At 40.8% G+C, this 17524-nt stretch overlaps 1 protein-coding gene across 1 annotated transcript in view; it reads right to left on the minus strand.

The window, feature by feature from the left end:
- Positions 1-411: 411 nt before the first annotated feature.
- RGS7BP (regulator of G protein signaling 7 binding protein) overlaps positions 412-17524 on the minus strand; it is a 99829-nt gene continuing 82716 nt past the window's right edge. Inside the window, exon 7 of the mRNA XM_079792238.1 lies at positions 412-6151. Within this exon, the coding sequence (XP_079648364.1) occupies positions 6060-6151 (92 nt within the window). The 3' untranslated portion in view covers positions 412-6059. The remainder of the gene's footprint in view (positions 6152-17524) is intronic.

A 17524-nucleotide genomic window follows, 5' to 3' on the forward strand; every position in this document is an offset into this window, starting at 1 on the left:
TTTAACTCAATGTATTTTGCTGTTGTTGTAGCTTTCCGAAAAATGGAACTAAATTTAGATACAGTGCTATTGTGAGTAAAATAGTTTCCAAAGCCTGTTTTAATCCTTCCTCCACTGACTTGACTTTGACTTCTTTCTCTTACCCTTTTTCCGTTCTTCCTTCTCTCCTTACTGCCTAGTTTCCCCCCACCCCCCACCTTTCCTCTCTTCTCTTCTCCTCTCCTCTCTCCCTTTTTCTCTGCTTCTCTGGATATGGGGAGGATGAAGGCAAGTGATGAGTAACAATGTCTATTCCACTTTTTAATTCTTTTTTTAAAACTTTTATTAATAGTTTTTATTACACAAGTAATACATATTCATTGTAGAAAAATTAGAAAACACAGAAAAGCAAAAAGAAAAAATAATCACCCATAATCCCACTACCCATAAATAACTACTATTAACATTTAATGTATGTCCTTCTAGCTTTCTTATGCATATATATACATACATAGATAGATTTATATATAATTTTCTTTTTTACAAATATTGTATCATACTATCCATACTGTTTTATAACATGTGTTTTATATTTAATATATATTGTGAACATTGCTATTTATTCCCTGAAAAATTATACAGATACTACATGCTTATTGTGGAAAATTCAGAAATTACAGATATGCAAAAAGAAAATATAATTGCTCCAAATCTCACCTCTCAGAGATAATTGCTGTTAACATTTTAGCAAATAGCCTTTCAGACTCTTTAATGCACACATGTATATGTATATTTTTAAAAATGGATTTTTTCTGTAACTTTCTTTTTTCATTTAACAATATAGCTTCTTTATTTCCCTGCATATACATATGATGCTTATTCTTAATTGGTGCACAGTATTCCATTGAAAGGATATACCATATTTAACCAGCCCTTTACTGTAGACGTATTTACATTTTTCTATTTCTCCAAATATTGCTACTATCAGCATCCTTTCTTGCATATATTTTTTGAATGATGAATGAATGCAACTTAGTTCATTTTTTTCTGACCTTTTCGGGGAGAATCTCCCTGAAGTGGAATTACCTGGCATACATGTAAAATACATTGCCAAAATATTTTCCAGAAAGATTGACTCAATTTACACTCATGTTGACTCTGTAAGAGAATATTCATTTCCACACTTCCTTCAGTCCCTGGGCATTTTAATTATTTATACCTTTCTGATACACAAAAAGGAATATATTACAATAATTTACATTTTTGATTACCAGTATATTCAAATAGTTTCATAATTATCATTAGTGCATTATTTAAATTTATGGTACATTGCCAGTTTGTATCTTGGCTCAATTTTCTACTGGAAAGTTTGATATTTTTTTGAGTCATAAAATGTCATTTATTCATGAATTCATTATTCACTCATCCAATAAATGTTTTTAGTATTTGCTTTGTGTCTAGCACTGTGTTAGGTGTAGAAGATATAGCAGTAAGCAAAATAGACATGGTTGCTGCCCTCTTGAACTTCCAGTTTAGTAGATATAGACAATTAAATAAGCAATAATGAAAAAGTGCAGTAGAAAAGAAAATAATGAAATGGCAACATTTGGATGGATAGGGGATTGTAAACCATGGAAACTTATCAAAGTAGTGGAATTTAAACTCCTGATATATATTACAGGTCTATACTTTTTGTTGCACATATTTAAACTTTTATTTTCTCCTTATCTGATTTATTTTTCATTGTATAGGAGTTTTGGATTTTCAATTGGTCAAATCCATCCATCTTTTCCTTTGTGGTTTCTTCCTTTTGTGTCATGCTTAGAAAGGCTGTTTTCCACATGAAAATTATTTAAATGTTCATCAGTATTGCCTGCTAGTCCTTTTATATGTTTATTTATTTGCTTTAGCATTTTAATCTTTACTGCAGTCATAATTGATTTTGATAAAAGTTATGAGGCATAGATATAATAATTCCCCCAAAATGGCTAGCCAGTTATCTATCTATCTATATAAAAGCCTAAGCGACCGTCCGACCGGTCAATCATCCAACCTGTATCTATGACACTCACTGACCACCAGGGGGCAGTCACTCAACGCAGGAACTGCTGAGCTGCGGTGACTTGGCAGCTGCGGTTCTCGGGTGACACACCCGGAACCACAGAGGAGGGAGCCCGATTCTGGGGTGCATTACCCGAGAACTGCCCTCTCACAATCCGGGACCCCTTGGGGGATGTCGGAGAGCCGGTTTCAGCCGATCCCTGCAGGCCAGGCTGAGGTACCCCACTGGTGCATGAATCCATGCATCAGGCCTCTAATACCAATATAATTTACTTAATAATCCAATCTTTCCTCATGGATTTGAAATGTCATTTTTATAATGTACTCCATTCTTCTATGTTCTTGGGTTTATTTCTGGACTTTATATTTAATGCTAATGATTTATTTTGAGCCAATACCATCACTACTCTTTTTCATGCTATCTATAGTTAACTGAAACTTGAGCATTTTGCATTTGGTGACATTCTAGAATACAAAGAAATGATAGACATTGCTTAGGGATGTGTGTGGGGTGGGAAATTAATCTGGATGATATCCCTGATCCTTTCAACTCTGATACGTCCAGAGTCTGAAATTCATATAGGATCATTGTTAATATGGCCCATTTGTTTGCTGTCTAAGATAAATTAGATGCTTTTATACTTGGTTTCCCCCTCTCACTCGAAAGCTCAGCTTTCAGAAGGTGGCAGTATTGCCAAACAGTAAGTATCAAATGTTACATGGAGCACCAAGGAGCCAAAGGATCTGGCAGGATTTTAGAATCTCCCCACGAGCTTTCACTAGAGGAGGCAGCAGGGCTTCTAAAGTCTTCTTTGTACTCCAGAACAATGGCACACCCAGAAGAGTGCCGTGAATCTGTCCTCGATGTGCGCAAAACATTAGTGGACCCATATTTTAAAGTGACACCTTGGCCTTCCGGGCATTTCTTTACAAACCTTATCCAAAAGTGTCTTTGAGCCCCACCACTGACTGATGCAATGCCGAGAAATGTGGATTTAAACAATGTGATCGTGGTGGGATCCGGGTGATTTTTATTTTCTTTATACTTAGTGGTATTTTTCAGATTTCCTGCAAAGGACATGTATTGCCTCATAATCATAAAAAAAATAAATAAAAAGAAGAAGAAGGCAGCATGGGGCATTAAAAATATGTGGAAGTAAAGTGGAAGATTGTGTGCCAGAAGCAGCTCACATCCTTTTCTTTTTCAAGCATGTGGGTACATGCAACAAAATGGATTCAATGTTCTCTCCTTATCCCTAGAGATCAGCTCAGTGTTATTGCTAATCTGGAAGCAGATGCCAGCAGGAAGCTGAGACATTAGAACTCTATCTCATGGAACTACACCTGAGAAAGTCCCTTGGTGGGGAGAGGACAGGGGTCAGGCTCCTAAAGAGACACATTGGCATATCTAATGGGAGACTGTGAATTACCTGTTGCAACTATGAGCCAGTGTAGGTTATCAGGACTTTGAGGACTAAATTTAATTTTAGGACCTGCCACTGAAAAAAGATCTATAAATCTTGGAGTGTGTCTAAGGGAACTACAAAACTGATCAAAGGCTGGGAAACAGGCACTATGAATAGAAGATAAAGTGGTTGCATTTATTTACCTTAGGTATGAAAAGCCTAGCTAGGGAATTAGACAAATTCCCATCTCCATGAAATGCTACTATGGTCCTCCCAATCATGGAGGTGAGACCTGAATTTATTAACAGTCTTCAGTTGTACAAAGCACAATTGCACAGAAGGTAAGTGTTACTTTTACGCTGAGACTAAGAGACTAAGGCTAGAGTGAGCACAAATTAACCAAGCAGAAGTGACTTAGGCCAGGCATTTAGAAGAACGTGCTGAACACCAAGGTTAGAGTTATCAGTTAATAACTGCGCATGGATTAGTAGGAACTAGAATGAAGCTAAGGGTTTAATATAGTAGAAAGATGGGAGAGGACAGAGACTAAGTGAGAATGTGCCAAATTAGGCTACTTCATAATCTCTAAAACAATGGACCTGAAGTCAATTAACTCCAGGGGATAAAAATGAACCACATTCAGGAAAGGACATTAAGCTTAAATCAAACCTCATTTATGAAAACCAGAGTTTGCAGACCAGGTAAATCTGGGAATGGTTACCTGCTTTGCAGGGGAGTACTCACCTGAGGTGTCTTTTAAATAGCATATTCCCACAACTGTTTGTTTTACAAGTATTTGATTTAGAAAATTGTGATTTTCTTGGGTAATTTTTGAGGGTACTTCTTTATATGAAGCCAAGCATACCTATAATCATGCATCCATTACCAGTTCATTGGAACACAACTCTGACTCTACGAATAAGGCCAACAGCCAGCTGGTGTGATCCACACAGCGACCTGTGTAGCCTTTGAGATCTCTTCCAACCCTTTAATCCTTTCAACCTGAAAAACCTAGAAGACAATTCCAAAGATTATTTCCACAACACTAGATATTATGTTGAACTATATGAAATTGCCGTTTCTTAGGTCAAAACAGTCAAATATCAGCTATTTCATATAATTCAGCCTAATACAATAATTATTCCAGTAATTTGTCTGTACCTGTCTTCATCTTCACTAAAGCTAAAGGCTTTAATATACTTAGTTTTCAGGTCAAGATATTGGTGGGCATGTAAATGCCTGTGTACATAAGTAGGAAGAAATTATAGGGTTGGGATTAAAGATGCGCTTTGAATACACCACTTATAGGCATCTTGATCCTCCTTTTATTATACCAGACACTGGTGCCTCTTGTCTAACTTCAGGATTTTTCAGACTATGGAAAAAAGAAAAGTCCAAAGGCCTGATCTGCCAACCTATGGGAAATTCTGTCTGGGAAATGGGCCAAAGAAAGAACAGTGGGGAATACAACAAAATGTGTAGCATGTTACAAGTTTAGTGGAGGAAGATCACAACAAAGTTGTGAGCAGAAAAACAGCACGTGGCTTCCTCCTTTCTAAAGTATAGTATTGCTTTATGTGTCCTGCTTTCAAGAATCTGCATAAGGTAAGACACCGAGTACACATTGGAAAAGTCATATCTGCATCGTCATCTAAAATGAGACAAGCTTAGCTGAACTGAAAAGATTTTATTAACAATGTAAAATGTTAAATATTTTTACGATCTGAGCTAATTCCAGCATGCCCTAAAGAGTTAACACTATGCTGATGCGCAGACTTCATGCTTCAGATTTCAATTAGAACAAAATGTCATAATATTCAAATTTTACATTTGAGGGTAATTGTATATGTTACTACACCATTTCCTAACTGGATTACTTCATTCTCCAAGAAGCTGAAAAAGACACCATTGGATTGAAAGGAAATTAGTTGCCCATATGCACTGTACGAAGGTATTAGGATTATTGTGTATTTACAAAATTTAAACACTTTTCATAGATGGTCTTTGCTGCATTATAAATTAAGATATTTTTCTGTTGAAGCTCTTAGATTCTGATGGAATGGAAGACTAAATGTAAATGAAAGCAGAGAAAGCAATAGGTGGGGTGGTGTGTTTGCTTATATTGTTTCTAATGATATTGATAGATTGGATTTTAACACAGTTTTGCAGTTTTAAATGGATTTCTATGTTTAAAGACTTCTTCCACATAAGATAAATTGTTAACATGAGATCAGCAAAAGTTATAGGTTTACTAGTATACATGAAATGATTTTTCTCTGTATAATCCATTTTAAAAGACCTTTAAATAATTTAAAAATCATAATTCTTGCATCTGTCATGGTATGGTTTGGAGCAGACATGCACAATGTTGACTTTAAAAATCCTTTTAAAAACAGCCTGCGTTTTGAATCTGTGTTTTTTCTTTCCCCGTTGACAGCAGCTACTTTCAAATGTAAAATCATTTAAGAGGGTAGAGAGTGGCGGATAAAAGTAATAAGGAAGCATAGAAAACATAGTCAGAAACCAATAACTGTGGTTCAGCTGTCTGGAGGTCCTCGGCGTCTGTGGTTTTTTTTCAGGTCTCTCCTGGGGTGGGTTTCCAGGAGGAATTGTCTAGCTTGAGACGAGACAACATAGCCCAAAGAACCTTCTCTTCCGTCTTCTAACCAGAGGGTAGGAAGTTAGATTTAGAAGACTGCTGTCATCTGTGATGGGACAAAGTACATATGAGTGAGGCACAGACAAAACCTTCTTCTTGTGAATTGGCTTTAAAAATCCACCATCTTTTGAATCAAGGTTTCTTAACCTTATCACTATTGACATTCTGGATCAGATAATTCTTTTTAAAAAAAATATATATTTTATTGATTTTTTACAGAGAGGAAGGGAGAAGGAGAGACAGTTAGAAACATCGATGAGAGAGAAACATCGATCAGCTGCCTCCTGCACCCCCCCCCCGCCCCGACTGGGGATGTGCCCGCAACCAAGGTACACGCCCTTGACCGGAATCGAACCTGGGACCCTTGAGTCCGCAGGCCGACCCTCTATCCACTGAGCCAAACCGGTTAGGGCCAGATAATTCTTTATTATTGGGGGCTGTCCTGGGCATTGTAGTATGTTTAATAGCATCAGGGCCTCAACTCACTAGATGCCAGTAGCAACTCCCTCACCAGTTGTGACAATGATATGGCCAAATGTTCCCTGGGGGAGGGACAGAGAGCCCACAGTTGAGAAGCAGGGCTTGGAGTTAAATGTAAACTGCTTAGCTGCCATCTTTCAGTTGGGAAAAGTATAGATTCTTGGGAAGAGCCCACACTTTGGGGAAAGTAGGTTTCTTTTCTAAACTTGCCTCTGCTATTTACTAGCTCTGTAATTTGAACATGCAACTTAAACTCACTCAGCTTCAGTTTCCCCATCTGTCAAATAGGGTTTAATATTGCTTAGAGGAGGATTAAGTGAAAAAAATCTATGAAAAACATTTAGCTTGGGTGGATACCTTGGTGCCTAGCAGAGAGGAAGCACTTAGTAAATAGAGCTACTATGATGTAGGAAGGTCACCTTGCCTCCATTCACCTACTTCATGTCTCAGGAAGAAGTGTCAACTATTCCCTGTTCAGTCTTCCTCTCCCACTTTCTATAGATATCCATAACAAGGGCAAGAGAAGCTGGCCAGCTGTTGAATTCATAACGTTTTATTTGAAAATTTTTCCCATGATGACAAATAGAGAAAGAAATAAGCCTGAAAACCAAATCTAGTTTAAGGGGCTGGGTTTTAGGAAATAGTGCAGTCCAAAGAGAGGCTGAGTAGAAATATCCTGCTGGGCAGAACTGGCCAGTGTGGGTCCCAGAGGCTCGAGAAGGACCATGAACAAGTATGCTTTTCATTGCCAACAGGGACAGTGCTAGAACATGGTGAGACTGGAGCTAAGTGCAACCCCATGGCTGGTTGGTTTTTATTGATGACTGAGCCTAGGCACTCAGGAAACTGTCAAGAACAAAAAGAGTGCTGGATTTCGGGTCCTCTTATGTAAATTGTGTCATCCCAATGCCCAGGCCTTTCTTTCCCTTTCCCAAAGGTTCATGTAAGCAAATTAGCATCATACTTGCAAGCAAATTAGCATCACCCACCAAGTTGACAGTGTTCCTTGGAATGGTATGTACTATGCTATACATTTAGATGAAACTGAATAGCAAGTTGGAGCCAGGGAAGAAAACAGGCACCTCAGCTGGGCACAGCAAATTAGTCAAACACAGTCCACTTTCCCAGTCTCCACAGATTAAAATCCTTTCTTAAAACTCACATTATGCCGAAACCGGTTTGGCTCAGTGGATAGAGCATCGGCCTGCGGACTGAAGGGTCCCAGGTTCGATTCCGGTCAAGGGCATGTACATTGGTTGCGGGCACATCCCCGGTAGGGGGTGTGCAGGAGGCAGCTGGTCGATGTTTCTCTCTCATCGATGTTTCTAGCTCTCTATCTCTCTCCCTTCCTCTCTGTAAAAAATCAATAAAATATATTTTTAAAAAAAACCTCACATTATGCTAACATGGAGGGAAAAAAAGACTCTCTATGTCCTTTCCATGGTGAAAAATAATTCACTATAATCTGGATGTCAACATTTTGAGAGCTAAAAATAGGATGTCCTTCTTTTATAATTAAACTTGCCCTAGGGAGGTGGAAGAGAGTAAAGGGGGAATAAAGGTGGTAGAAGGAGACTTGACTTGGGGTGATAAATACACAATGCAATGTATAGATGATATACTATAGGATTATACACCTAAAACCTACATAATTTTAGCCCTGGCCAGTGTGGCTCAGTTGGCTAGAGTGTCATCTTATAAACTAAAAGGTTGTGGGTTCAATTCCTGGTTAGGGCATGCACCCAGGTTGCAGGTTCAATCCCTGGTTGGGCGTTTATGGGAGGCAACCAATCGATGTTCCTCTCTTGCATCAATGTTTAGCTCCCTCTCTCAAATCAATAAAAAATAGTTTAAAACCTATGTAATTTTATTAACCAATGTTACCCCAATAAATTCAATAAAAACACATACACATACAAAAGCAAAAACAAATCTTACCCTAAATAGTTAAGACATTGAAAGCAATGTCAGAGAGTCTCTATGAGCCAGACTTCCCAAGATAATATCTCAGAGATGAATCATGATATATTTGAAACAGAAAGATAGCTCACTTTCTCACCAGTTTTCGGACTCTTACTTCTTTAACCACCAAATGAGCAATGACTTAACCTAATTGGATATGGCAAAGATATAGCAGATTCTGAAGAGTAAAGAATTTTATCTTTCGATATCTGTTTGGATACTGACTACATTTCCTGAAACTCAAGTTCATCTGCAATTCAATGCTTCCTTGGAACAGAATCACCAGATCTATGAAGATATTTATAGGAAAGAAAGTCTTTGCACTTTATTTCTTTAAGACTTGGAAGACCTATTTCCTGAATTTCCATATATCCTTTCTCCAAACCTTTAAGAGATTTGGGGAGTGACCTAATTGGTATTTTATATATTATAAAATGCAATTCTGATATGTACAGTTCTCACTACATGAGGAAATGTCTACTACAATGTTGTTTTTACAAAGAAAGTATGCATGTGGATGCTGGGGTATGTGGATGCTGTACATTTGCTCCCATTCTCTCCTTTTTGTTATACATAGATATTAAGAGACTAGAGGTTCGGTGCACGAAATTCGTCCACTCAGGGGGGTCCCTCAGCCTGGCCTGCACCCTCTCTCAGTCCGGGAGCCCTCGGGGGATATCTGACTGATGGCTTAGGCCTGCTCCCAGTAGGGAGCAGGCCTAAACCATCAATCGGACATCCTTAGCGCTGCCATGGAGGCGGGAGAGACTCCCACCACCGCAGCTGTGCTCACCAGCCATGAACCTGGCTTCTCTGTCCACCAGGGGGCAGCTCCTGCATTGATCATTGGCCCCTGGTGGTCAGCGTGCATCATAGCAACCGGTTGTTCCACCGTTCAGTCGATTTGCATATTAGCTTTTTATTATATAGGATTTATACCAAGACTGACAGTTGTCAGAGGGTAGGAGGGTTGAGGGGCTAAGTGAAAAAGGTGAAGGGATTAAGCAGTACAAATTGGTACAGAATAGTCACAGAGATGTAGATTACAGCATAGGGAATATATTGTGATAAATAAGCATGGGGCTGGGTGGGTGTTTGAGGCAGTGGGGGGACCACTCTGTAAAGTACATGATTGTCTAACCACTATGCTGTTCATCTGAAACTAACACAGAATAATATTGAATGTAAACTGTAATTGAAAAAACAGGACTGACCCTTGTATCTATGTATTCATTACAGTGAATGAGAAACCTTTTGTGCTACTGAAAGTCTCTTCACTCAGTCTTTATATATATATTTCACTTGTGTGAGTACTATACACACACATAAGCAAGCATAGTACTCACACATAAATAGGAAGTGTTAGGAATGATGAGAAAGTGTTAGGATGGTGAGCAAAGAGCAGTCTGCCTATTGAGGATGACTGCTGGTTTGGGGCATCTTTGTTGAGCATTGGTGACACCTCAGCCTAGCCCAGAGCTTGTCTGATTATCACCAAGGGCTGAGGTGACACAAAAGCTCAAAAGTCGTTGGCAGACGTTCAGAGCAGCTTTCTACGCCATAGGAAGCTGACACCTGCAGTAAATGCTGACATTCACAGAGCAGTAAGTACTCCTGGAACAGTTTGAAGCGAATTGAAGTCCAAGGAAAGATGTCTTTCCACATTGATTAAAATCCTGTCTCTGAAGTGATGGGTGACCAAAAGAATGTGAGCAAAATGGACCGTTTCCCCACTCATTCTAAACTTTCTGGGCTACTTACTCCACTTGACCTTGTTGAGACATCTTTGATTTTTATTACAATTGTTTGAAATTTTTGTAGCATCTTTTCTCCAAAGTACATACTCTCAGAGAACTGTAACCTAGGAGAATTGTAAACGTGAAAATAAAAAGTGAGAAAGGAAAGGGAAGGAAGGAATGCATAGGAGAATGTGAAAAAAAAATAGACTAGGAAATTCAACGACCAATTATTTCAGATCTTAGTCATTCAATGTTTAATTCTTGGATGCTACTTGAGCCACTGGAGTTCTCTAAGGCACAATGATACCATGTTTCTATTGCTCAAATCTCCTTAGCTAAAAAAGGATCTCTTATATAAATGATATGACAATAAATAGGAAGACATAAAAATGAGAGGTTTTCAGCCATGGCCAAGCATTACCAAAAGGTTGCAGGTCCAATTCCCCATCAGGGCACATACCTAGGTTGCAGGTTCAATACACAGCCTGGGTGAGGATGGGAGGCAACTGATCAATGTTTCATGTTCTCTCTCTCTCTCCCTTCCTTTCTCTCTCTCTCAAATCAATAAACATATCCTCTGGTAAGGATTTAAAAAAAAAGAGAGAAGTTTTCCAATAATAACCTGAGTTTAAAGCTATGTTCTCAGGTAAAGTCAAAAGAAGTACTTATCATGGCCAGTGAAAGACCTTCAGTTAACCCAGTGGTTATCAAACATTAGCTTCCTCAGCATCGTCTGGGGGCTTATTAAAGCACAGATGGCTGGCCCCACCTCCAGAGGTTCTGAATTGGTAGGTGTGTGGTGGGACCTGAGAAACTGCATGTCTTACAGGTTCCCAGACCTGCTGATGCTGCTGGTCCTGAGACCACACTTAGAGAGCCATTGAATTAGCCAAAGTGCATGCTCTGTATCAGGTATAGATGGATTCTAATAGAAAGATGGTCCTTGGCCTCAGGGATCTTCCTTTGAGTAACTATGAGGCTTCAACAGTAATGCTGCAAGAGAGATGCAAATACAATGTTATGAGAATTCCAAGTGGGGAAGTTACTCCCAATTGGAGGACGAAGGAAGAAGGAAGAAGACATTCGTGAATCCACAGAGGCCTTGGTATTCATGGTTGGCCACAGGGATGAGGAGAACTTGGACATTTGGTGAAGTAGAGGGTAGGCATTCTAGATGGAGAGAGTAATGTGAACAAAGGTAGCCTGAATTTGGGTCCAAATAAACAGTCCAGCCTGGCTGGAATGAAGGGTATATGAAGGAGGGGATAGTACAAAACAGAACTACTAAGAATTCCCTAAATATGGCCAACCTCCCCCTGCCTCTCTGCCTTCATATATGCCATTTCTTTTTCCAAGGAAATGCCAACCCCCTTCTTTAAGATTAGCTCAATCATTTTTCCCCCTGCAAAGTCTTTTCTGAGTGCTCCATGCTTCTCCATGCCTTCTGTAAACAAATGCCACAGCCCTTCACACAATTATCTGCTTGCAACCGTCTTTTCCTAGCATCCTATAAGCAACTCTTCATAGAAGCCTTCATAAATTTACCCTTGCTGCCCCAGCACTTCATCTCCCACACACTCCTCAAACCTCCTTAATTAGGCCTCCAGGCCCCAAGTTCCAAGTAAGCTGCTCCTGCCAACATGTATGTCATAAGGCTCTTTAGATTTTCTTCTCAGTCCCCCTGGTAAACTGCTCCTTTCCCCTCAGGGAAATGCCTTCCTGGACTCTTCTCTATGCACATTCTCCATGGGTGCTCTCAAGCATTCTTAGAGCTTCAATTACCATTATGCTGCTGATGCTTAAATCTGTATTCCTAGTGCTTCCAGTTTACATGTCTCCCCTCAGCATAAGACTTATATGTATATCCACTCTACACCACTGGGAATTGCTCTTGGAGTTCCCCCTACGTCCAAAACTTCAGTTGTCTTCTATCTCTACTGCTCCTCCCCTGTTCCCTCTAACTTAGTGAATGACACCATCATTCACTCTGTTTTCCAAATCTGAACTTAGGTTTCATCCTTGATTTTGCCTTCTCCCCTATGCGGCCCATTCAATTGGTCATATCATTTCCTCCAGCCCGCTGGCTTTATCCTAACTAAATCCCTTCAATGGCTTCAGGATAAAATCCATACCTCTTACTACAGCTTACAGGGACCTTAAAGATATAGGCCCACCTATCTCTCTAGTCTCTCTCTCAAGCCTCTTTTCTAACTACTTTCCCAACTAATGAAGTTCTTGTGGTTCATCAAAATGCCCCACTCTTTCATCTCCCCAAATGCCTTCACATATCCAGGATCTTCTGCCTACACTATCTTTTTTCTATCTCTTTCTTTGGCTAACTCTGATTCATCCTAAGAAATCTCAGTTCAGATACTTTTCAAAAAGTAATTATCAATATCCCCCATATTCCCAAATCTGGCTAGATTAGAATACAATATGCACTTGTAGCAACCTGTGTCTATGGCATCATTATATTCTAAGCACCACTTTCTTTGTCTTTCCAGTTGTGTGTGTGTGTGTGTGTGTGTGTGTGTGTGTGTGTGTGTGTTAGTTGTTTGCAGAATTTACATGTTCTATCCTGAAGATTCCATCCCAATTTCTGAGATGGGAGGCATATATCATTTGAAAGAAAGTTCTAAGGTGATTATCTGTTCTGTTAAGATGGAGAGCCTCGAAAGGGAGAGACATCCCCATCACCTAGCACAGCATTGGACACATCATAGGTGCCCATCACGTATTGAAAAAGGATGCGAGGGCAAGAAGCTTGCTCTTCCTTCAGTAGACAATGAGCAGGCAGTTAAGGTTGTGAGTAGGGGCTCAACATGATCAGAGTAATCAATCCATTAAGAAACTCATGCGTGATCAGTGATGCGAGGAAAGTGAGTGATTGCATGTCACACTGAATTCTGCACAAAAGGTTGTAGACATTACAAAGGGTATGGGGCTACCAGTAAAACTGCCCAAAGTAACATTCAGGCACCAACTTAAAGCACAGAAAATTTTTATGGAAGGCCCTGGGGGAAGGACCCACAAGGTCATTTCCAGGCTCGAAGATGGCATAACTGTCCAGTGTTCTTCTGCCAGATGTCAGACTCTTCTGTCTGACATAATATGCTGGTTCTGGGTTTTGGAGTCCCAGATGAGAGCACGTCAGGGGTATGAATCTGCGGAATAGTTCCTAGACCCAGTTTAGACTGGAGTAGGACTGTCCACAGGAGGAGACCCATTCTAGAGCAGACACCGTTCCTGAAGAATTTGTTTCAGACTTATTCAAATGCACGGTATTAACAACCAAATTCTAGGCAAGAGTGAATGTACTAACACACCCCACAGCATTTATTCAGTCAGAATTTTAGAAAAGGTGAAACTGTCTTTCAGGCTAAATATATTTCCACCGATTTGTTTTGTCTGATTACAGCGTGCATTTAGAAGATGCTTGTCCTTCACTTTCCAATCTCCTTCCAGGCTTTGTCAGTGACCTTGTGGGCTCTCCACAGGTGTCTCCATTTGTAATCCATTTGACACAGCAAGACAATCATAATTAATGAAGCTCCCTACAGCACTGCCAGTGACCCAGAATGTAGGACAGGAGAGTCACTGAAGCAGGGGAGAGAACGCGGGCTGAGAGCCAGGAGATCTGGACACTGTCTGGAGGAACAGGGTGGCTCACTCTTTCTTCATGAATCTCTCTGTCTCTAGTCTTAACCTGAAAGGCCCTGTCTAAAATGAAGGCATAATCATGAACCATTAAAATCTCTGTTCTTGGCCACTTTCCGTTATTTGCCAGTGAAAGTCAATTTAGAGTACACTGTTGTTAAGTCAAGTTTTGCTTGTGGCAGGAAGTGGGGGAGGATCTGATTAAATCTTTAAGTGCCATGATAAATGCAGAACAGTTTCTGATTTGAGGGTGAGGATGGAGCCTGGGGAACAGGGGAGCTGAGCATTTCCAGTGTGGGTTCCCCCAGCACTCGCCTGGCAGAATTTTCACATGGTCAGGTTTTGAGGAAGGAAACAAGAGGGACAAGGAGTAGTATCTTTTCCTTTTTTCCCCTCTGCTTCAAATACACATAAATGGAATAAAAAGAGAAAGAAAATAAAAAAGCCAGAAAGAAAACAGATGTGTTTCTATAATAGTTTCCATCCAGTTAGTATTGTTTTGACCATAAGGCCCCACAGAAGAGAAATGGAATAAAACTGTCTACATTTCAAGCCAGACCATTTCCTGCATATGTTAACCTAGACTTGTATAAGAAACAAATCACCTGGAAGGTTATGGGGAAGTCCCTGTGGTCTAGTTCAGTAATAAGAACTCAGAGAAAGGAATCTGGCTGATTTGTTCATTAAAATGGTGCCATATGCATCTGCTAAAAAGTGTGTCCAGCTCCAGAGACGTGTCCCCCTTCCCTGGGGCCTTCTCAGACCCTGGCCCAGACTCACACCCTTTCTCTACTAGTCAATTCACAGTGGCATCATGCTGCCAGCGCCCATTAAACATGTAGAGAACAGAGATGTACCTTCATATGCTAAGGGTTCCCATTTCTCCCACAAATGAAGAAAACTGAATTACCCACAGGACTTCCCTCATTTAAAAAAAAATATTTTAAAATCCTATTGCATCTCTCCCTCCTTGAGAAGTCTTGCCTTTCCTAGCTTTTTCCTTTTACTGGAATCCCCAAATTGATTCAGGGTTCAAGTCCTGGGAATCATTTATTTGGATGACTATTCTCTTTTCATTCATGTTTATTTAATTTTATTGATTTCAGAGAGAGGAAGGAAGAGGGAGAGCGAGATAGAAACATCAATGATGAGAGAGAGAGAGACTCATTGTTTGTCTGCCTCCTGCACGCCCCCTACTGGGGGTCAAGCCAAAAATCTGGGCATGTGCCCTGACAGGGAATTGAACTGTGATCTCCTGGTTCACCGTTTGATGTTCAACCATTGAGTCACATCGGCCGGGCCTCATTCATGTTTTTACTTACAGTATCAATCTTTAATTACTATTATTATATTTAAAATCAAATTATCTTTCTGTTTATAAAAGTGATATAAAGTTACACAAAAATATTTATATTATACTTTTTATGGTTATAAAAACATCCTAAGTAAGTAAAATGAAATTGTTTTTCCATTAATGCATGGTTCAAAAACTGTTGGATGAATTTTCACCAAATGTAGAAGGGATGTTTGGGATGGTCTGGTTTAGAAAAGAGGCTACATAGCATACATGGGATTCAGACTGGGCACTCTGGGCAGTCTTCCTCCTGGGCAGCTGGCCGTGAGGTATAGCGAGAGGCCTGTGTGCTGTTGATGGGGGTAGATTTGCCCAACATATTAGGAAGCTGAGAATAGCTTCAGACATGAACCCACATCCAAAGTCTTGAGAATCAGTGTTCTGAACTGCAGACTCAACCTTTCATGGATGCTACATATCATCAGTGGTAACAGGGACTGCTCTCTTTGATGATGACTTCGAGTTTTCCTGAGCTGAGTTGGTGGGGCAGCCAGTAAATAATAGTAATAATAGTTACATCAACAATAGCAACAACAATATAATAAAGCAATTGAGAATGTTTGCTCTCTGTAAGGGTGGTAATAGGTATGTGACATGCATTGCATCATTTAATCCCCACAACAATCTTTGAACCAAGTGATACTGTTATCTCTTTTTCAGGGATGAGGAAATGGAAATTTCCAGAAGTTAAACAACTTGTTCCAGGTCATAAAGTTGGTAAGTGGCAGAGCCAGCATTCAAATCCCAAGTCCCTATTCCCAACCACCGGGCTTATTTCTAGCAACAGACTTGCATGCTGTGGTCACATGTTGTGGTAAAACACTGCTTTCTTAGAACTGACTACCAGGTCACCAAAACACTGCACCATGGCTTAAGCCAGTTAGCCTTGGTCGCCAGGCTCTTCAGTTTGATACACCACATCCCCAGCCTCTTATTTTCTGACACCCGCCTCCAGCCCATGGGGCTAAGGCCACATGACTCCCCGGCCTCTTTGTCTGGTGTTCTCCCTTCCACCTCTCCACCTGCTGCCACGCTGCTTCCCAAGCAAAGTGGCGCTCCATCTCTGCTGCCAAGTCCTCTCCCTCCTTGCTCAGAGGCGGGCAGCACCCTGTGTTCCCTCCTGCCCAGGCTTTGCTCAGTGGGAATGATACTGTTTAATTAGCTAGTCTATAATAATAAAAGCATAATATGCTAATTAGACCGGACAGCCGGATGTCCTTCTGGACAAAGCCGGGGCTGCGAGGGCTGAGCCCCTTGCACGAATTTCGTGCATCAGGCCTCTAGTTATTAATAATAGGAAATGAGCAAAGGGGTAAGCCAGACATTATAGGCATGTCATTTGGGCAGCTTCACCAGGAAGCTACAATTTCACACTCCCCAGAGAACCACCGGCCCATTCCCCATAGATTACTGGGGAAGGGACCAGACAAAGGCAAAAATGGATGCATAGACAGTAAATTTGGGGTGACATAGGGAAGGTGCCTGGCAGTCAAACTTGGGAACGGAGATCATTGGCCAGAGTGGGCAGGGCCACTGCAAACCTGCAAAAAGTTGGGAATGCATAATCATAGACAAAGGAGCTAGTGCTCTTGTGTGACCCTTGGAGCTCTCTCTTGGCTCTCTGGTTCCTTTGGCTTTGCTCCTGCCCGTGCTCCCTCCATAGCTGCATGGCCCAGGGTCCTGGGGACCCACACACGATGGATTGATAGACTGCAACTGTGAACACCAATTAAGCTAGCCTGATGCTGTATTGGACTGTGCAGACATGGAAGGGGAACTCCGGGCCCTGGCTTTGATCTTAGCCCCGCTGAAGGCAAAATGGGACTTCTTCCTTGGTGGGCAAAGGGAAATGGGACCTTGGAAACTCGGGTGTGTAATTCCAGAGATATAAAGCTTTTTACAATATCTCATCCTCCCCTGTGAGTCTCAGAAAATGCTTTTCTTGGGATATCTCAAGAAGCCCACTCCCACTAGCAACCTGCGGAGATACGGAGATCTCCCCACAGAGAACAGAAACACAGGAGTTTCTTACCTCTAAAAATCCTCTCTCACCCTCTATGCACCAGTCTCTAAGGCCGGTGCTTCACTTAAGGCTGCTCCGGCCATGTATGCTTAGTGAAAGTGCTTATTATTAGTCCCTTGTACATAGCTTCAGACCTGGGGCTGCAAAGTTGGGTGCAGATTTAACAAACATTTCTTGTTCATGGCCAATGTTATTCTACTATGT

This window comes from Cnephaeus nilssonii, assembly GCF_951640355.1.
Source record: "Cnephaeus nilssonii genome assembly, chromosome: 2".
Taxonomy (NCBI): Eukaryota; Metazoa; Chordata; class Mammalia; order Chiroptera; family Vespertilionidae; genus Cnephaeus; species Cnephaeus nilssonii.